This window comes from Haliotis rufescens, unplaced genomic scaffold, assembly GCF_023055435.1.
Source record: "Haliotis rufescens isolate VD_foot unplaced genomic scaffold, xgHalRufe1.0.p SCAF_4, whole genome shotgun sequence".
Classification (NCBI taxonomy): Eukaryota; Metazoa; Mollusca; class Gastropoda; order Lepetellida; family Haliotidae; genus Haliotis; species Haliotis rufescens.
Genome location: NW_025964112.1, coordinates 6,894,643 through 6,916,927, shown reverse-complemented (window position 1 = coordinate 6,916,927; position 22,285 = coordinate 6,894,643). Strand labels below are relative to the sequence as shown.

The window sequence follows — 22,285 nt, the reverse complement described above, 5'->3', positions numbered from 1 at the left end:
TGCCTGGCGCTTGGCATCAAGGGGATAAAAGAAAGACTGGTCGGCTCGGAGTTTGTGTCTGAGCGGGGTGGGTATTCATGTTAAACTGCGGCATGGTATCTTAGTGGGCTAGCATAGCATTAGTCTGGACGCACGCATGTCACTATATAAATGCAATAATGTTGGAAGCCCACTTCACCTCAAGCGAAGATAAACATAACACAATGATCATCGTAACTGTACTTTATTGTCAGAATCAAGTACATGAGATTTGAACAAGACTTAACAAAAACATTAAAAAAAACAGAATATTTCCCACAAGAACAGGTTCTCATCCTTCCATACTGAGAGTAACAAAAGTCAAGAATATCAATTGCCACATGTTATGTACATATAATAGGACTCTATTTAAGGCAAATGAAATGGCCGTTGGATAAATTACTTGATTCTCATTCCAAAAAGTGCATACACTTCAAATGTTAGTTTAACTAAATGCATAAGAGGTAATGTCGGTGCTGTCAGTAACTACATCATTCAACAATCTGGAAATTAAATTTAACAAAATGTGTCTTAAAAGTCCCTGCACAAAGCAAGATCTATTCAATAATTTCAGATTAGAGTTTGATTAGTGGGCGAGTCGTAGAAACTATCCATTGTGGATATATATACTACTCAAAAGAAGTTAAGGATCACCCAATTCTTTCATAATGGTAAAGTTAATCTGTCATGCTATGAGAGATTAACTATAGTAATATGAAAGAATCAGGTGATCCTTAACTTCTTTTGAGTAGTATATATGGATAGAATGAATTTAGAACAAATACTAAAAATGGAAAAAATAACTTCCTATTTTCCCAATCGCACTAAAGTATTTGTCAGATTTTAATTTCAAATATTTCAAATATGTCCTTTACATTTTTGAGTAGCATAAATTCAAGTGGGGCTTCTCTTCTACAAATTGAGATGGCTTGTGATGAAAATCTCACAATTCATTATGGTCTAAAACAGTGTTCTTAATTTATTTTGGACTCAATAAAAATATATAGCACTTGAATATTGATAGGGGATAGAGATGCCTTTTGTGAATATGAATGTCAATGAAATATGTATCACACAGCACAATTTTTACTGATCTAAACATAACATCCTTATATTTTGATTGGGCAATAGAGAATGTTTGCTGTGATTTAATTGGCTCAATGTTGTTGTCCACATGAATGTGATTAAATATGAAATATTAGAACACTCATATCACACAATTTCAGACACACCCACTAATCATAAATTTAAATTTATGTTCAATTAAAGGAGGGTAATTTGTAACGTAATCAAACCATTTTCTACCATTACTCAGTTCAAAACTGATATCCTGAAGATTTCATCTTACCTTGTAGAATTTATTCGGGGATATACAACTATCAACAACAGTCAAACACTCTGTGGAATGTAATGTTTTTTGTTGCTTCAACTATTTCACAGTGTATATATATATAACATGACGATCTGGGGTCACATGGCTGTCTTAAAAACAGCGAATTCATAGACGAAACTTCCACACCTGATCATTGGAGTAAAAGTCAACCATCAATATCAAAAAGCAAAATAGAGACTGTTTTGTCTGAAGCAGTATGTTACAGTCGAATAGAACAACATAAAGATCTCAATTGAACCTTCAATATGATATCTGACTGTGATTTTAGTGGTCTTCAACTTCACTTCCATTGCTATTTCTATATGTTAGGAATATAAACATTTCCCGCCCGAATAGCTCAAGATTATCACAATATCACTAACTAAAGTCGAATAAAGAGGAGCAATGAAGTCTGGTAGCCATGTCTAGTTATTACTGCTTGCTGTCGGAATCATTAACTTGGGGATTAAGCCAACCTTTTTTTGAAACACTTTAATTACAATTGGTTCCAGGATATTCTGATGCACCATTGAATGTGTGGTGGGCTTGTGCTGCTTTAAAATAATCCAGAAAAATCACAAGAAATGGGCTTCACACATTGTTCCCATGTGGGGCATGAAACCTGGGACTTCGACATGACAAGCAACTGCATTAACCACTCGCCTTCCCCACCTACCTTAGGGTCATTGAAAGCAGTGGCTTATCCCTAGTGCCGATATTTCATCATATTTGAGTGTTTTGGCACGAAAGTTTCTAGCTTTTATTATGAAATGAAATTGTCCCATATGCCACAAATGCATATTTGATCTCTTTCTACAGAAATTGGAAGTAAAGCTGACACAGAGTCTCTATTTTTGCTTGTTGGTATTGATGATGGTACTGGCAACCTGCTTCCAGTCGTAGGTCACTGTTGGAGTAGTATTCATCAATAGATTATGGCGGAGTGTAATCACTGCATCTGTCTGGAGACTATAGTATTGAGTATCATTGGTGCTTCGAATCACACCAGAAACGCTTCTCACCCATCAGCGAAGACAGAGACATGAAAATCATAAGATAAGCACAAAGCATCAAGTTTTCATTCAGTAATACATAAATAAAGCCGACTTATTCTAAATGTTTCAAGTTTGGACACTTCTGTTCGTTTTTCTGAACTTTAGCTTCAAATGATCAATGTTGTGGTACTGATCAAAAATCAAATCTTTTTCAGCCAGACCAATTTAGTTTTCTTACTCGATTATTCTGGAAAAATTCTCCATTGTTTGCCAGAAGACAAAAGTCAGTGTTGAGGACACCAATTTTTGTTGTTGAATATTCAGAACCATATTTTCACATCTCATTAAAATAAATCAAGAGAAAGGTCATGCAGTCTGGTCATGGTCTCCCTGTTTCAGTAAAACCTCTGAACACTTGGCGGCGTACGTCTCTGAGAGCAGTGAGAAACTAGTGTTTGGCTGTAACCGGAAGATGGGGGGAGTTACCTAACGTGCCGTCATCCCATCTACAGGAGCACCTCCATGTTAGTTTGTCATAGACATAGAAGAATATTTAACTTGAGCCAGCGTCAACAGGAAATAAAGGTTCACTTTTACATTTCTCTACACGTAATATTCATGAAAATAACGACATTAAAAACTGAATATCCTCCAATTTCAAATAGCTGTCAGCAATGGCCTAGTTGATATGAACATGAGTGATATATGGCTATTCTGGACTTGTAAATTTTAATTCACTCAGTGTAAATGTCACTTAATTTCAGTACAAATTGCATGTTTGTGCCACAATGTCACACTTGGGTTGAAAAACAAGAGCACTTTTAATACCCGAAAATCTTAAAAAATTCTAGAGCATTGCATGTTCTGAAAGTGTTGGGTCAATTTCTAAAGCAACCATACTTACAATTTTGTAATTTTACTGACATCTTATGGTCATTCCCAACCTTTATCAATATTATACATAATAAGTGATATAAGTACTTTCAAAAATTCAAATTTTGATAAAAGATGTACTATTTTCAGAAAAACTAATTAATAGTGTTTTCTACACATGCATAATTTCAGCGCTGGTTGACTTTGTGTCGCAGAAAAAAATAGCCCAACATTATTCCACTGTCTACCCCACAGTTAAACATGTGATAGATTGTGCATGAAAGTATGATAAATATGGAAAATGAACTAGAACATGACAACTCTGCCACAAGAAAAACTCTTGGAAACGGTTGTTGCAACAACATTGGAGTGAACAGAACAACAGGAAGGAAGGCCATAATTGGAACCATGATTTTTGTCTCGCGATTCTGCTTGCTAGGCCAAGCTACCTACATGATCTTCTTAATGAAAATAAATAACTATGTACAACGGCAAGACAAAAAACTGTCTGTTTCTCCAAATAAATACATGACAACACATTGCACGACGCACATACGCATGTATGTCCAGAGCAGGACAAGTTCTCCATTGCAGAGGAGAGACGTGAGGAAGCCACGAAGCAGCAGCAACCATAATGTAACCATGGAAACAGAACCTCAGAACCTGTCTCACTTTTTGGTATTGTTCATTCTGACGTTTTATTTCTCACTTGCAACTATTGTATCTCTTGTGGCATCTCTTATGTGAAATTTCTTCCCCTCTTTTCAGTGATTAAATTATGAGATATTCTGTGAAGATTTGATAACTATACGGCTGTCACACTGATCTGAATCAGCTGTGTAGAATAGTATTTACCTGAAAACATATTGCATGGTAGAGGAAGTTGGTATCATGTTCCCTAAAAACTGTTTGCACATTACAAATAACCATACCCAATAATTTATCACAATGATAATAAAAATATTATCATATTGGCAAAGAAAAAGGTACTGTTTCCATGGTAACTGATGAGTTTGGCAACAGATGGTGAAGGCTTGTACAACTTTTTAAATTGTAACTTTGGAAGCGAAAATGTCTGAATAATAACAAAGCCACTGATGACAATGATCTTGACTCCATCACAGGGGAGGCAACTTGTACAGAAACGGCATCGGGTGATTGGCTAATATCTACGCCTTCCTGTCAGAGTTGTCTCCCCTTAGATTTAGTGTCTCCCAGGAGTCATAGGTGACAAAATAAAGTTAAACAGCGGTCTGTTCGACGGACCAATCACAAACTGAGTACAACAGTCTCGCCAAGAATCTGACCAATGAGAAACAAGTCTTGGACTCGGTTGAAAAAAAGTACCTATGCTGGTCTGACGATGTAATGGTCACATTCTTGGCGAAAACAACGTGACATTTCAATGTAGATTTCACAGAATTGCTTTTCCAGCTTCACATACGACACACACATTCACAGATAATTTTAACGCCACAGCCATTGTATTGTCTTGCAAGAAGCGTATGTCAGTCACCATTTTGCAGAGGTTCAGAAATTTCAATCCCGATTCCATTATGATTGGGTCGAGTTACATAGCCCTTCCTGCCTTTTATGGAATCGGTGTCATCATCGTCATCACTTTCCTCGCTTGAAGTGGACTGCAGGGAATTCTGCTGGGATGTTTCGAAGCCAGCAGACTCTGGAGCTTGAGCAATTTCGGCCTTGTTATTGTTATGCTGAAGTTTCACATCAGATGACAAATCATCTTTTTCCCTTTTCCCATTCCTCTCTTCGAGAAGGGTTTCAGAGTCAGAACGTTTTCTCTTCTGTCCATTCTGCCCACAATCACTCGGAGTGTCCGACATTTCTGAATCTGAATCTCGACCATTTTCTTTGGGAATTTTTCTAGATTTCAGTTCTTTTAACTCCTCTGCAAAATCAGCCATGCCGTACTGTTGAGCAATTCTCAAACCCTCGTCAAAAAGTGTCTCCTGCATGAACTTTTGAGCAGTTGAAGAACGGAAGTTTGCTGCATAAACTGCTACTTTTGTAAAGTCCAGTTCAGTTCCGTCTTGCGAGTTCATCGGGGAAGAGTTGCCACTTGGAAAGTTGGAAGAATCTGGAGTGAAAAATGTATATTGCAATGAAGTATTTCATGGGCATTTACAACTGGAGGTGGTGAGGTGAAATTGGGTTTAATGCCGCCTTTTAGATTATATAGCTGTGTGTGAGAGCGTGAGTGTGAGTGTGAGTAAGCGTGTGTTTGTGTTTCTATCTCTGCGTGTTTAGATAGCAGCTTCTTGATTCACTGAGGCCAACAAGTTACCCTGAGACATTGTTACTCTGGACTGAGATTGCCATAGCTGACAGCACAAGTAACGATCCAAGAGTACAAGACCTCATAATGAGAATATGACTGTGAAATCTAAAAGGTCTCTACAAAGACATGGACTGGAATGGACCAGTGATTATTAACTCGATTACATTAACAATGATAATTATTTATCATCCAAAATTGGCTCCCACAGGAGATAACGCTTGGGTGAGATTAAGCGATATCTACATTGTAGATATCGCTGCAATGAATGTATATCACAATGCTTTGCAGACCATTGGTTACCATGACATCACAATCAAATGACATCACTAATGGCTCTGCTACTGAAGCTGTTAGCAGTACTTTTTACACTAAAGACACTGCTTATTACTGTCTACAAACTGAAAAAGTTGGAGGAATGATGTTGGATGATAAATAAAATCTCCCCCTTGTGTCTTTTGATATTCAATATATCAACACGAGTTGATAAAAGTACACAAGACATCAAAACAACCAATCTGCCATATGGCTCTAATGGAGCTATGTAAAAGTATACATGTCCAACAGATGCAGCGCGAATATCAATTTTGCGGAGGTTTCTGAATTAATAAGTTCCCAGTGTACTCAAGCTATGATTAAATGTTTAATATGTCTACTTGCAAACTTGTAATCATTGTTTCTATTCATGTAGAAACTCACCTGTGAAATCATCGTCGCCATACTGTCCACATGGCCTTTCCGGTTTTGTCATTAGATACCTGTGAGGACAAAACAAAAAACAATTCTCATTATCAGTGATATAATTAGCAATAAAAATCATGGAAGCACTCAAGTCAGTGATGAAAGTAATTATGCAACTAATTAGATCAAGTATTGAGATCACTGTCTCAGGCTTCAATACAAATTTGAGACAGACATACTATTTTAAATTGGCAAAAAGAACAACTTTATTAAAACGATATTTGTACACTGATGAAATTCCTCATCTTACCATTGGTATTAACTATGAAGCTCCCCAAAACAGATCATAATAATGAATGGTGATTATATAGCTAACTGATACTTTTTTTAAACAGATTATTGTTCTGTTACTTTGAAAGAAAAGGCTCTCTAAAAATTGATTACTAGATATTTTCTGGAAATACATTTTTCATTAATGTTTTTATATGTTTGAAAACGAGATGAACAAATAATTGATATTACATGTTTCTAAATACCTCCTCTTAACTTTGAAAGAAATGTATTATGCTGATAGCACATGATATTTATGATCTTGTCCATAGAAATATCAAAGGTCCATGGATCCTAAATCAAATATTTTGTTTCGAGTTTCTCAGACGCTATCCATTGTAGTTGTCAGTTATTCTTTCGTGAAAATAAATGCAGTAGCACCAGGAATGTTATACTCTCAGACAATATCTCAAAAACATCCTGCGCTAAACTGTTTTGAAACATTAGCAGAGTGAGCAATAACAAGAAGCATACAACTCTAAAATGAATAAAGGGTAACATATCAACAATGCTTTGATCAACACGATTCATTCTAAATTGAAATGAAATTCTCTTCAGGCAGTGAGTGAGTCATAAGATAAGAAAATACAACTTTTTCCAGATGAGTGTGGAGTGAAAGAGAACTTCAGGAATATTACAGCAGTATTGTATTGGCCTGTAAACATTTGAGTCTGGGTCAGGCAAACCGGTGGTCGACAACATGAGCACTGAGAGACATCAACTTTCAATGCATTGCAACCACCCATGTTTTGATGGCAAATACATCCATGACAAGGACATTCTACCACTTTGGGCAATATACTGGAGCAGAAAGGCAGCCATATGACATGAATGAAGCTATGAAATTTGCATTGTGGAAAAGGAGGCAATGGAGGCAATGAGATTGCCATCAGACTTTCAGTTTGGTAACTTCAAGTGCAAACAAGGCCCATTGTGACATGACAAGTGAGTGACATGACATCAAACATTATGACATGATGACGTCCTTACGGATAGGCCCAGTCCTGTGGGGGGTCAAGAGGGGGGGTCCTGTGGGGGGTCTTACAACTGATGACACTTTGTATGCACATTTCCTACCATGATAACATGTTGATTCGGTTGTTAAAGCAAAATTATTAATATTGGTTTACATAAAGTGTTTGAGATTTTTTGAGTAGGCTTTAGGGTGGGACACCCCCATGCCCCCACTGAAGTTACAAATGGCATTATTGAAACCCCTCCTATTTCAAAATCAATAGTCAACTGGGTATTTGCAAGACGGTGTCTAGCCAATCAGATAACAAGATTTTTTTAGTATTGCATAACAATAAAGACGCATCAGAGAAGTAATACAAAACATAACATCAGTTGCACCTACCTTTCTGAACGCTTCTGTTTACGAATAATCTCGCCTTGTTCTGTAAGAAGTGCGAGTTGCTGTGCTGTCAATGTCTCTAGTTCCTGCTGAAGCTTCTGCACTAGAGGGCTGTTTTGTGTGTCACGGGCTGTCACAATCTCAGTTTTTATGGCCTCCTGTCGATCCTTAATTCGTTTCATGTCCTGGTTGATGCAATTCATTCTCTCCTGCAAAATACACAGGGGCACGGTCAGTTGACAAACAACTCAAGGACTGTCAACAACTACAGACAAGTCTTCTTGGACGGTAGATACAAATCATTATCATCCAAAACTGGCTCCCACAGGAGACATCGCTTGGGTGAGATCAAGCAATATCTACATTGTAGATATCGCTGCAATGAAATTGCATTGCAATGGTTTACAGACCATTGTGACGTCATTGGTTACTATGACATCACAATCACATTACATCGCTAATAGCTCTGCTACTGAAGCTGTTAGCAGTATTGTAAGACACTGCTTATTACTGTCTACAAACTGACAAAATGTTGGATGATAAATAAAATCTCACAAATAGTCACAAATTGGTTACAGACACTTACTAGATTGTATCAATTCGGTAAAACTTATTTCTAGATACAAGTGACCTATTCCATTAAACCTACAAATGCCACAACCTTCACAAGGTCAGTGAGAAAAACTGCAGCTGCTGTTAAAGGGAGATAACTCTCACCTCTCTATGAATCTTGTCAAGCTCTGCTTTCACTGTTTTGGGGTTGGCGTCGTGCATTCTCTGGAAAACAGGATCAACTCGTGGCTTCTTTGACACAACTACATCGGCAGCCCTAAGAAGGAGTATTTAGACATGCATCAACCGTCTAGTCACCGGTTGGCCTCCAATAGGCTAATCCAACAGGCCATATTGGCAGTGGTCAAATAAGCACGACTGTGACTGTCAAGTTTCCTTTCACTAGCTTTTATCAGAAAACGTTTTTTCATCCAATGAAATTATTATCAGTGGACCAAATATGAAAATGATACTTTTGTCCTACATTTTTGGATGAACGAGAATAGATAACATGCATACTACATTTGGTCAGATATTCAGAGTTCGACAAAATCCAACTAGTCTGAAGCGAGTGGAAATATGAATGGTCCATTAGTCTTCTCCAAAATGCAAATTAAGTTAATACAAATAACCTGAAATGAAGTGAAGTGATTTAGCTCATTACACTCCTAATCATAAAGTCATTTCCTGGTGGTAGTGATTGATACTGATGGATAACTTCTGAGACAAAATGTCCACTGAAATAATGTGACAGCATGAACAGCAAGAAATCACCCATTTACATGTTTACTTCAAAAGCTTTTAAAACCAATTCACCAGAAAGAATACACATAGGATCTATAGACTAGAATAAACACTTCATTGCATTTCATTCAATGCATCAATAAATCAATAAATCCATTTCACCATATCCTACATATCATGTATATTTCAATGAAATTAATGTCATAAAAGCCATTATGAAAGCAATCTTGAAACTGACAACAGGGTGTTATTTGACCTCTACTAAAGTTTGTCGTCCCATACCAAAACGATATCTTTAAAAATGAAAAATTCATACTTTATGTCGTTACATGCAATCCAAAAAATAAAAGATCTTGCAAAATTTTCATTCTCCTTTTGGATTGTGAATTGAAGAATGAAAGAAAATTGAACGAAAAATAGAATGGAAAAAAGAGTGCATACACAGAAAAGTATCCAATGGATTAACTCCACATTACATTGACATAGAACACTGCTACAATTGAGGATGTTATTCATTCTTTGAACACAGTTAGTTTCTGACATTTTGGGTTTTGTTGAAATTCAAACTTTGAAAATCTATAAGGGAGATAACTTATTCGGAAGGGAGACAACTCTGTATCAATGCACAGTCTATTCCACTCAGAGCTGCTATGTAGTGTGTGAGAAAACAAAAACCAATGAAACATGATGCAAGCTAAAAACCTTTGACCGACATTCGGAGATTTTTCAGTTATTGAGCAATTTTCACTAAATAATAACATATCAAAATACTTGAATATGTGCATCTCAAATTTTGAATGCATTTCGACTAAGACATGCCTTTATGTCATTCTGAGATTGGCTCCCAAACTGTTCAGTTTATAAGAACTGAATGGCTTGGAAATATCTATTCTTTCTACGATGATATAGCGTGCTGTTGTAAAGTTAGTTGGGTGCTAGTAACAGAGGTGGTTAGTGAAAACATTCATGACATATGTATGTCAATCAAGGCCCCAGAGGTTTTATGATAATGGAATTCAGATGAAAGATGACATTTAATATGACTCATTCTGAAATTCAATATACAATGACCTCAAATGACCCCAACATTAACAAAACAATACCTCATATTGCAACCGATATCAAATAAAGGCAAAATCATCACAGTATTACAGATTTAAATTGAGACATGAAGAAGATATAAGCAGGTACCAAACTCAAATGTTTAAGCGAAAGTTTACCACGTAAACAGTAAAAACACATGAAACAAAGCCACTCCAGGAGGAGTCTCTGCTCAAGGAGAACGTCTCATGCATATGTGAGAGAGAAGAATTTGACTGGCCCATCCATCCCAGTATTTAAATAGCGTAGGAGTTATTCCACTTACTTTAGCTCTCTAGGGTCCAATATTTCACTCTTCACAACACTGAAAAGTTCGGAAATAAGAGCTCAGTCTCGGCTAAGGAAAACAGAGTTACACAATTTACAAAACACAATATATCCCCCAAAATTCCACCCAACATTTGACATGAATGTGAACATTTTTATAACAAGAGCCAACGACTGTAAATTCTTGGGTTTTTTTAAAAGGGAGATTTCAGACATCAAATACACATAGCAGACAAATGTAACGCTTGCAATGTTCTAACATTTGCTGAAGTGGTACACATGTTGAATGAGTGGAATGATCCACTGATCATGTGTAAAAAATGTCCCTTTAAAACATGTTTGGAAGTGCCTGTACATATAGATAGTGCAAAGACAAGAAGCATTGGATTTGAACCTGATTGATTAACTTTGATCCAAGCAATGAAAGCATAATGCATCCAATTTCTGTCTAAAACATTTTTACACAAATCTCTAAAGTCGGTCAAAAGTTTGAACTGAGTACTACGGCATAAGTTAAAATAGACAACATCTATTTCAAGTTCAGAAATTATTTACCAGCACTCATATTCAACTATGGCAATGTATCAAAACCACAAACAACATATTTTAGAAATTGTTGGGTGTGCCAGTCTTGTGGAATTGCACCAAAAACAATTATGTTATGTAGGTAGCTGGAATGATAAAAAAAATCACTTAACATGGGAAATATAAGTATCTACACTTATACTATAACAGCACACATTTCTATAACTACATTGACTAGATATTTTTTTACTACATAATTATCTCCCCTGAATAACATATGAAGAACATTCTGGATCAATGCAGAATCAAGTCAAACACTTGAATGACTCATTTTCGGTAACTGTTCTCAATATCCTGAGAAATTTATATGTACTTAATTTAATCATCAAAATAGATACAGGAGAAAATAAAACCAAATATATATAAATCAACATGCATATAATGCCAGCATTTACATTTCTTACATCGTGACATGAAATGGATTGTCTTTAAAACGAACGACCAATAGAAATTGTTCTTACATAGAGTTGAGATTATTCAGGGGAGATAATTGAGAATACTTCCAAAACAAAGTGACATCTCATGCTAATTACCTGGAATGCCCTTTTGAATATTGGTAACCACTGTCGCGAACAACTTGTCTAGCCAGCGGAAATAAGTCTTCTCTACGCGTCAGTAATGTAGGTATATGGCGGCATAACTGGGCAGCCGCCTCGTTAACAGATATCTAAAAAGACAATGCATTGTGTCACTGTATGAAAATTTGGTTCAGTGAATGAGTTAATGAATGTGATATTTAAAAAATAAACGACATGTGGGAGTTGTTTATTGTTAAAAAAAACCACTGCAGGGAATATCAATAGTACAGGGAGTATTGTACAAAAAACATCGACCACATTATGTACAGCCTCTTTAAGGATGAAGATGAAATGTACAAGCTTAAAAAATATTGTCCCATATTTTAATAATGATGACTCCCTCAATAGAATCCGAGCAATGTCGGACAATCCGGGCAATGTCGGACCAGTCCATTTTATGCACTGGTGGGTATTTCTCGCATATTCCCACAATCCTCACGTCGATTATCTGTACCTTTTCTCCTAATGACAATTGTCATACCTCTCCCACTTTTGGATGTGATCGTTCGGCCATCGTGTTTATCTGCGTTGCCTAGATACATCTATGGGGAACAACTCACAAGACACTCCCCTCTCAAAAATAACGTCATCAAGTTGCAAACGCATGTTCAAATCTCCAGAAATCATGGCATGATAGAACAATATGTTATCATGAAATAAACCACATTTCGTTCTTCATTGTTCTTCGCGTAGCTATCTATATATCACAGTCATCAATATTCCAGCTACTTGCAATTTACATACACTCGTGCCAAGGTCTGGGGACCTATTTTTCTGGGAGTACTCACACAGTGTACTATGTGGTGACTTGGTATGGACAGGGGTGCTGCCAACTTGCAACAGACCCTTTGTTCATCATGCAATTATATCCCAGAGTTGTCTCCCCTAGACTAGGCCAACAGTGGTGGAACCTCACCTCGTGTAATGACATTGGCCTATCGTTTTTCCTCTTGGAGTCGAAGCGACCATATATGGCAGCATACTTCCTAAGCTCATCCAGTCGTGACGGGTCATCATCTGTTAGTTGCATCACAGACTGCAACAAAATGCATCATTCACTAATCAGTCCCATTCTCAAAACAAACTCTCCATCACATACAGATTTAATTGATAATAATAACTATAACTATAACAATAATAGGGGCATGTTCAAAGTGCTACAGTATTATCATCTCGGTCAATGGATCAGTGTGCACTAAATTTTCATTCTCAGCTCCCTGGGGAGTATACAACCTAAGCTGTCTGTGAGGTGTTTGAAGGTTAACAGTCACATTACCATCTCATCCTACTGGGTACCCATCCACTGCTCTCTGAACAGACATGATTCAATGTCTACTATTTTTTTACCATTCAGGCAATTTAGGGGAGTCTTTTTTATGCCATGGTGCTGTAAACTAATAATTCCCGACTCCTTCCAATCCCCCCAACCTTCACGAATACATGGGTAGTTGAATATCTGTAGTGAGCAAGTGATTATGGTTTTACGCCATTTTTAGCAATATTCCAGCAATATCACAGTGGGGACACCAGAAATGGGCTTCACACATTGTCCCCATGTGGAGAATCAAACCCAGGTCTTCAGCATGACGAGCAAATACTTTAACCACTAGGCTACCCCACCGCCCCTGAATATCTGAAGACATGACAATCATTTCTTCTTGTAAATATCAACAGGTAATGAAGAAGTCTCTCAAACCAGGGATTCATCAAGGATTCTAACCTAAACTAAGTATCCCTAAGGGGAAAATTGGGGAAAACAATTGCTATTTTGTTCAAAATTGAGATTTCTTAAAAGTTCTTACTTCCTTAATTCTGAGGTAGTTTAACATTGCATATTGAGATTCTATTCAATTCAAAAATAGGAAACTAAGTATTAAAACCACTTATTTATTTGTCACTTTTGAGATACAAGTTACCTCTACAAAGCTATAACATTAGTTATTGATTATGTATATATTATCATGAATTCATAATTTCATAATTGCAATTTGGGACTTATTAATGACATTTGCTGCAGATTCGGTCAAATACCAGCCTCTGAGGAGATTTAGGTAAATCCCTAAACCTATATCAACTCAAAGATCTGCAGTCATTAATATTACATTTTAATAACAGCAGTGTGTACATGGAGAGGCCTTGACCGCCCAAATCGACAGAAATAAACATGTGAAACAGACGGAAGATCTTGCTTTAAAAGAATGACACTGAACAAATAAACATTGGTGTAATTTGAACAAGATGCAAGAAAAGACTCCTGAAGCCATATATGCCATGTTTTTTGCCAGTTTGAATTGAGAAAACATTAAAATTACACAGAATGTCTTTAATTAATTATGCTAAACGGTAAAGTAAGCACATTATAAACTTGGTGTTATCAACATCCCCAAATGAAGTTGGAGAAAACACCATCCCATCAGTGCTGTTTAACATCCACTGTTTCATTTTTTCCAAGACAAATGGCAATAAATCACATTTTTTAAAACCTCATTAAACAGACTTCAAGAAAATTTGTTCAAAAACATGGCAAGTCTTTCTGTCATTAAATTTCGAGGAATTGCCAATTGCAAATACTGGTCAACTTTATCCAACATAATCAATAATCATGCACCAGTTACTCAAGAACTCACTTGTATTTCACGATTAATCTGTTTCTTCATATTGAGTTCTTTAGCATCAAAGGGAGGTAACTCCTTAGAGAGTTGAGCAGCAGCCTCTGCTATGGACTGAATTTGACTCTCAACGAGGACGGGTGTAGGCAAGGGGGACGAGGAATGTTGACTTGTTTGCAGGGGATAACCGCACATGTTTAAACTAAGGTCGTCTTGGAGACCGCTCTGAAATAAATATAGGAGTAACTAATTAACAGGCCCTGATTTATTAACGAAACATAACTAGTACCAAAATACTTGTTGACGAGAATTGTAAGTAAAACGAGTGAGTGACTTGTCTTTCTGCTATAGCCAGCAAGTGAACAGGTGTGTCACTGCGGTCTAGGTAATCAAATCTCAGCCAGGCAAACCAGTGGTTGATAGCATGAACAACAACCCATACTGTTATTGTACTGACAACCTAGAAACATAACCAGGGCGAACCGAGATTCAAACCCCAAATTTCCAATTACAAACTTCGCACAGCAAATTTTGGCACCTTAGATGACTAGACCGCTTGTACCCCATCTAAATCTGAAGCAAGACACAGGTGAGTGTATTGGTGACTGACCATTGTGACAGGTATATCCTTCATGTCGCTCTGTGGCGACCCAGAGGAAGGGCTGGGGGCATCGGGGGCAGGCGCAGCTGGGCTGACACTCCGGGGGGCAGGCTGGGGGTTCCATGTCGGGGCGTTCACCACAGATGTAGGGGGTGTGGAATGAATGTAGCCGAGGTTCTGGTCTCGCACCACCGCTGTAATACTCCCGGGGGCGGGGCTCGAAGACTGCGTGGTACCTGGTCCCTGGAATGCACCTGTATGAGAGAGAGTTAGTGAGTGAGTTGGGTTTAATGATGCTTTGAACACGATAGCAGCGAGAGGAAATAGTCTCCATATTACTTTGATATAGATGTTGGGAAATTCAAGCACTTTTCAAGGATTCTTGGTTTAACAAAATACTTGACAAACCTGCTTTCATATAAATTTCAAGCACTGCGAGGGTTAACTCACATGGGAATAACCCACAGTCAACAACTTGTGGGAATATTTTATGTTATACTATTTGATATATATATAGAATTCTAAACGAGCTCCCGTGTAAAACCAATTTTATGAAACGAGTGAATAGTTCTGGTATTTGACGAGCTAAAGCAAGTCAGATACCAGAACTGTTAACGAGTTAGATAAAATTGGTATTACATATTTTCTGTTATACTATTTGATATATATAGAATACTAAACGAGCTCCCGTGTAATACCAATTTTATGAAACGAGTGAATAGTTGTGGTATCTGACGAGCGAAAGTGAGTCAGATACCACAACTATTCACGAGTTTCATAAAATTGGTTTTACACGGGAGCGAGTTTAGTATTTTATTTATTACTTGCAATTTATAACGTTTTTTGAATTATACTGTTGAGTATGAATAGGCTGACACCTACATGATCCACGATATAGTCCAATTGAGTTTAACAGAATAATACTTCAAACACGTCAAAAGTTGAAATGTATGAATTTCATACCATACAACGGGTCTACCTTTAGAATTCACAACATTATCGTAGGGCTAAGACTTTCGCATCTCACATACTTTAACTTAGACCAACGACTGCCGTTGGGCTACAATACGATCGCCTTGTGGAACGGGCCTTGCACCTCAAAGTTTTCAATAACGTCACAATACCCGATGACGTAATTTGTGGAATTTTGTTGCAAGATCCATCGGCGAAACAATGCCATGTGACGTCAGCCTAGCAACAAGGTTGCTGGGGTCATCGAGTGTGCATAAGCTCCTCTCAGTGATCTATCAACTCTACACGCAATGTCGTTGAATAAGCCAAGGGATGTTGAGAGCTTTCAATATTTGTTCGTGAAACGTGTTCCGAGAGTACATAAGCACGCGTTTTGGTATTACACAATGTGTAATAAAGCTGTATGTTTATTAAACGGGTGATCTCTTCACGGGCAAGTAATAAATATAGAATACTAAACGAGCTCCCGTGTAAAACCAATTTTATGAAACGAGTGAATAGTTCTGGTATTTGACGAGCTAAAGCGAGTCAGATACCAGAACTGTTAACAAGTTACATAAAATTGGTATTACATGGGAGTGAGTTTAGTATTTTATTTATTACTTGCAATTTATAACTTTTTTAGAATTTTTTAGAATGAACAGGCAGACACTTACACGATCCACAATGTAGTCCAGTTGAGTTTAACAGAATAATACTTCAAATACGTCAAACGTTGACACATATTAATTTAATACCATACAACAGCCCAACTTTAGAATCCAGGCGTCCGTTCAACAAAGTTATCGTAGCGCTAAGGTTATCGTAACTCACATACTTTAACAGAAACTTAGACTGTCGTTGCGCTACAATACGATCACCTTGTGGAACGGGACCTGCGCCACAAAGATGACAATCACATCACAATACTCTATGAAGTGAATTGTGGAATTTTGTTACAAGATCCACCAGCGAAACAATGCAATGTGACGTCAGCCTAGCAACTGTGTTGCTGGGGTCATTGAGTGTGCATAAACTCCTCTCAGTGATCTATCATCTCCTCACGCAATGTCGCTGAATAAGCCAAGCGATGTTGAGAGCTTTCAATGTTTGTTAGTGTAACTTGTTCCTGCAGTACATAAGCACGTGCTTTGGTATAACACAATGTGGAATACAGCTGTATGTTTATTAAACAGGTGATCTCTTCATGGGCAAGTAATAAACACATGGACCTTTTCTATAAATTAAATGCAAGCTATCCAAGGATTTCAAGTAGAATTCAAACACTTTATCCTGCAACTACAAAACAGAGAATGTACACAGAAGCCTCCTAAGTTCAAGTACTTGTCAAGTCAATCCGATACTGCAGCCATCTAACTTGAGTGTATATACAAATATAAAAATGTTTCTCAGGCAGATTTTAAAAACAAATGTAGATGGAGGTAGGATTTATCAATTATTTTTATTCAAAACATAAGTGATGAGAAAGACTTCCTTCATCTTTCCCCACCAAGCAGACCACAACAATCAACTGGGCACACATTGGACTTTATGATAAATCTCAGTTGTCCAGCATGAATAACGGAGTCTGCTTCATATGACACAAAACTGACTGACTGACTGAATGACTGATTGACAAAGCTGACTGACTGACGGACAAAACTGACTGACTGACGGACTGACTGACTGATCGACCTGACTGACTGACTGACGGACAAAACTGACGGACGGACAAAACTGACTGACTGACTGATCGACAAAACTGACTGACTGACGGACAAAACTGACTGACTGATCGACAATACTGACTGACTGACTGACTGACTGACTGATCGACAAAACTGACTGACTGACTGACTGATCGACAAAACTGACTGACCGACTGACTGACGGACAAAACTGACTGACTGACGGACTGACTGACTGATCGACAAAACTGACTGACTGACGGACAAAACTGACGGACAAAACTGACTGACTGATTGACAAAACTGACTGACTGACTGACAGACAAAACTGACAGACAAAACTGACTGACTGACTGACTGATCGACAAAACTGACTGACTAACTGACTGACTGACTGATGGACAAAACTGACGGACAAAACTGACTGACTGACTGACTGACTGATCGACAAAACTGACTGACTGACTGACTGATCAACAAAACTGACTGACTGACGGACAAAACTGACGGACAAAACAGACTGACTGACTGACTGATCGACAAAACTGACTGACTAACTGACTGACTGACTGATGGACAAAACTGACTGACTGACTGACTGACTGATCGACAAAACTGACTGACTGACTGACTGACTGATCAACAAAACTGACTGACTGACGGACAAAACTGACGGACAAAACAGACTGACTGACTGACTGATCGACAAAACTGACTGACTAACTGACTGACTGACTGATGGACTAAACTGACGGACAAAACTGACTGACTGACTGACTGACTGATCGACAAAACTGACTGACTGACTGACTGATCAACAAAACTGACTGACTGACGGACAAAACTGATGGACAAAACAGACTGACTGACTGACTGATCGACAAAACTGACTGACTGACTGATCGACAAAACTGACTGACTGACTGATCGACAAACCTGACTGACTGACGGACAAAACTGACGGACAAAACTGACTTACTGACTGATTGACTGATCGACAAAACTGACTGACCGACATGCTGTCACGTTGGTCATTACTAACTAGAGTTACCTTCTCTTGATTTATTTGAGGTAAAGGTGCAACCTATTGCAACAGATATCGTGTGGTTTGTGATTTATCAATTCCAATTCTGTCAATATTGTCTGCGCTTATGGAGGTAAACATAAAATCCAGCATGCACAATTTTGCGTTAATCCTCCACATGGATGTATATTGCTATTGCTGTTGCTGTTTATCCCTGCATAATCACAAAAACTATTGAAGTCAATTCTAAATTAATCTTGTGCGAGTCTTACCTGGATTGGCTACCCATTCCTGTAGTGCCTTCTGAAGGCGTCGGACATGGAGAGGTTTGGACGCCATTCCCACCAAGGCCATAATCTCCAGGAATTCCTCCTCCCCGGCCTCACACAGCTGCTGTACATCATCGCCACCTGGTGACAAAATGAATATCTATAATAAATATAATATATATAATATTTATCTTGAAATTGCGTGCAGTATGTTGCGAGTTGCCACATCACTTAGGGGTCAAATCAGTCCAATTTCTAATTGTAACAGAGACTGTGTTGTGGCCTAGTGGTTAAAGCATTCGCTCATCATGCTGAAGACCCGGGTTCAATTATCTACATGGGTAAAAGGTGTGAAGCCCATTTCTGTGGTCCCTGCTCTGATACTGCTAGAATATTGCTAAAAGGGGCGTAAAACCAGACTCACTCACTTACTCTATTCGTACCAAAGTGAGAGAGTGAATGTTGTGTTACGTCGAAGTCAAAAGATATTCCAGCTGTATCGTGGCAGCCTTTAAATCAAGTCTGGCTCAGGAAAACCAATGGTTGATGGCATGAGCACCATGACAAATTTGGGAATGTTGAAATACTAGAGGGGAAACCAGTGGCCCAGTTGTGTAAGACGTTGCAATTTTATGTGCAGAGATGTGTCCCTTGTGCATGCAATAAACCTTCGATTTATCAAATTCCGGTTTGCCCCAATAACGTTTCTAGGTTTGTCAGCACCATATCCATGCATGTGGGTTTCACCAAAGTGGTAAACGTCTGAGACCTGCGTCACTTTGGGCTTAGCTCTCACATTAAGTTGACACACTGGGATATAACAGGAATACTGTTAAAAGCGGTGATAAACCCAACAGACTCATTTGAATACTAGACTTTAAGTGGTCATTGTAAGTACTACAAACAAACAGTTGTGCGGTACAGATCCCAAGATATCATCATGGAGTGATTGTTGACTTCCCAATAGGGACGTTAATTTACAGTAAGTGACAGCTACAGATTGTACACCACTGCTCCGATGTCACCATCCAGACAGCCTACAATCAGATCCTATTTGAGTCCATTCTTCCAACAATCATGTGGATCGTGGGATCTGCCTCACAATCCCCAGAAGATAATCCTAAGATGCAGTAGCAATGAAAGAGAGTAATAACCCTGAGCCACTAAACATTATGACAATCACACTTTTTACTTTGATGATTGTCAAATTACAGCATGTAAAAAAGCTGTCGATGTCACTGCGTGCATCAAGCCCCATGAACCACCATTTACCTTCACTAATGCTTACCAAAACGAATGCATCTTTAGGACAATCAGTAGACCGCAAATGTCAACATTACAACATACCCTAAATACCCTAGGCTGCACTTGACATAACTATAGGAATCCATTGTGAAGTGTTTGTTCTTAAAGGGAGACTGCTCCCTCCCCGGTCTGGTGCCCAGCATCGATGTTGTACTTACTACCACGTGTGGCCCTGGGCAGCAAATAAAGGGGGTTTCTCTCGTGTTCGAGCTCTCTCATATTATCCCTATCTTGTGTCAAACCTCTCCAATACCGACCCCCTCTCTCATGTTCAACCTCTCATATTAACCCTTTCTCTCATGTTCAACCTCTCATATTAACCCCCTCTTTATTGTCAAACCTCTCTCATATTAACCCTTTCTCTCATGTTCAACATCTCATATTAACCTCCTCTCTCATGTTCCATCTCTCATATTAACCCCCTCTCTAGTGTCAAACCTCTCTCATATTAACCCTTTCTCTCATGTTCAACATCTCATATTAACCCCCTCTCTAGTGTCAAACCTCTCTCATATTAACCCTTTCTCTCATGTTCAACGTTTCATATTAACCCCCCTCTCATGTTCAACATCTCATATTAACCCTCTCTCATGTTCAACCTCTCATGCCAACTGTTCAGCAGAAAACAAAGAACATGAACTTCTAAGAGGGTGTAGGCTTTGATTTATCTAAAGAAGAATTACATTTGACATTCTGAATTAAAACATGTGGAGTTAAAACACCTAAACATGACTCTTTCTGAATATAATGACATATCTTTTTGACTGCAGCAAGTTTGAATACAACAGCACTCAACAATGGCAAATCAAAAGCTAGTGTGCAGAAAAAAGAAGACATTTTTAATGTACTTTCAAAGAAAATTCCTCATGCTTTCTAACAACCTTTTCAAAAATATTAATAGGAATTCTTTGTATTCTAGAGACAAGTAGCAGTTAGAGGCAAAACTGTATAATATGTCTAGAAATGGCTGTCAAAATGAAGGAGGTAATAAACTAATGTTACAGAAACTTGTCAATCTCTTCAGATTTCCATTGACTTTCATCTTATTTCTGTGTAGGAAACATAATTTTGACAAAATTTTGGAGATATCTTGGGGTGACAGATTGAGTGAGCTGATTTTTATGTCACTGTTAGCAATATTCCCGCACTATCAAGACAGAGGCCACCAGAAACGGGCACATCACAAATCATCTCTGCTTCAGTTACATAATTGGGGTTTAGATGCAATTATTATGACCAACGCGACAACAACAAAGATTACAGTGATTAATGGCACAGCTTGTTTTATCACAGATCAGGAAGTGCCTTTTTCAGTTGACATCCAGTTCACTTTTCACTACCGCATTAAATGTTTAAAAACATTTTTTCTGAAAATGGAAATAATATGAATGGGTATGTGGGTGAAACTGATGTCTGCTGCACAGAAATAATATGACAAGTAGGATAACGGCTCAAGTTGACAAAGTTTTGTCCAGGAAGCATATGCATATATGATGTCGGAATGGTAGAGTGGAGTAGGGCTCTATTAATGTATTCCATACTGTGGTACTTAAGAGATGAATTATGGGTGATATATTTCAATATAAAACAAAGGAGTGACAAATGATGTGACATCGGGACTTTATGTTTGTGCCTTATTGTTCGTGGAAGTTTAATTAGGTGTAACATCAGTTACTCCTGATGCGCCTGTTTATGGCTATTCTTTGTGATGAACTGGGCACAAAAGGGTAGAATGCAGAACGTGGCACTAAATGGGTTGCAGTGTGTCTTAACGACAATAAGGTCTGTCATATGACCTCGGTGATCTTAGTGCCACACCACAATCATGGTGAGTGAGTGAGTGAGTATGGTTTTACGCCGTTTTTAGCAATATTCCAGCAATATCACGGCGGGGGACACCAGAAATGGGCTTCACACATTGTACCCATGTCGGGAATCGAACCCGGGTCTTCAGCGTGACGAGCGAACGCTTTAACCACTAGGCTACCCGACCGCCCCTACAATCATGGTGAGACTTGACTAGGAGTAATGATAGTGCTAAGAAAGTATTGCAGAGTTTGGAAACAACAAATAAATTAATATTAACTAA

The 22,285-nt window shown here is 38.1% G+C and overlaps 1 protein-coding gene across 8 annotated transcripts in view; it reads right to left on the bottom strand.

The window, feature by feature from the left end:
• Positions 1-207: 207 nt before the first annotated feature.
• Positions 208-22,285, bottom strand: part of LOC124143046 (NGFI-A-binding protein 1-like) — a 141,407-nt gene continuing 119,329 nt past the window's right edge. For 5 of the 8 annotated variants that reach the window (XM_048382387.1, XM_048382388.1, XM_048382389.1 and 2 more), the window contains 10 exons: positions 18,895-19,032; positions 14,969-15,213; positions 14,377-14,583; positions 12,666-12,788; positions 11,705-11,838; positions 10,585-10,623; positions 8,640-8,751; positions 7,926-8,131; positions 6,257-6,315; positions 208-5,359 (listed from right to left, as the gene is read on the bottom strand). In XM_048382387.1, coding sequence (XP_048238344.1) covers positions 4,767-5,359; positions 6,257-6,315; positions 7,926-8,131; positions 8,640-8,751; positions 10,585-10,623; positions 11,705-11,838; positions 12,666-12,788; positions 14,377-14,583; positions 14,969-15,213; positions 18,895-19,032 — 1,856 coding nt within the window. In that variant the 3' untranslated portion in view covers positions 208-4,766. The remainder of the gene's footprint in view (positions 5,360-6,256; positions 6,316-7,925; positions 8,132-8,639; positions 8,752-10,584; positions 10,624-11,704; positions 11,839-12,665; positions 12,789-14,376; positions 14,584-14,968; positions 15,214-18,894; positions 19,033-22,285) is intronic. The other 3 variants (XM_048382383.1, XM_048382384.1, XM_048382385.1) reach the window with 3 other exon arrangements.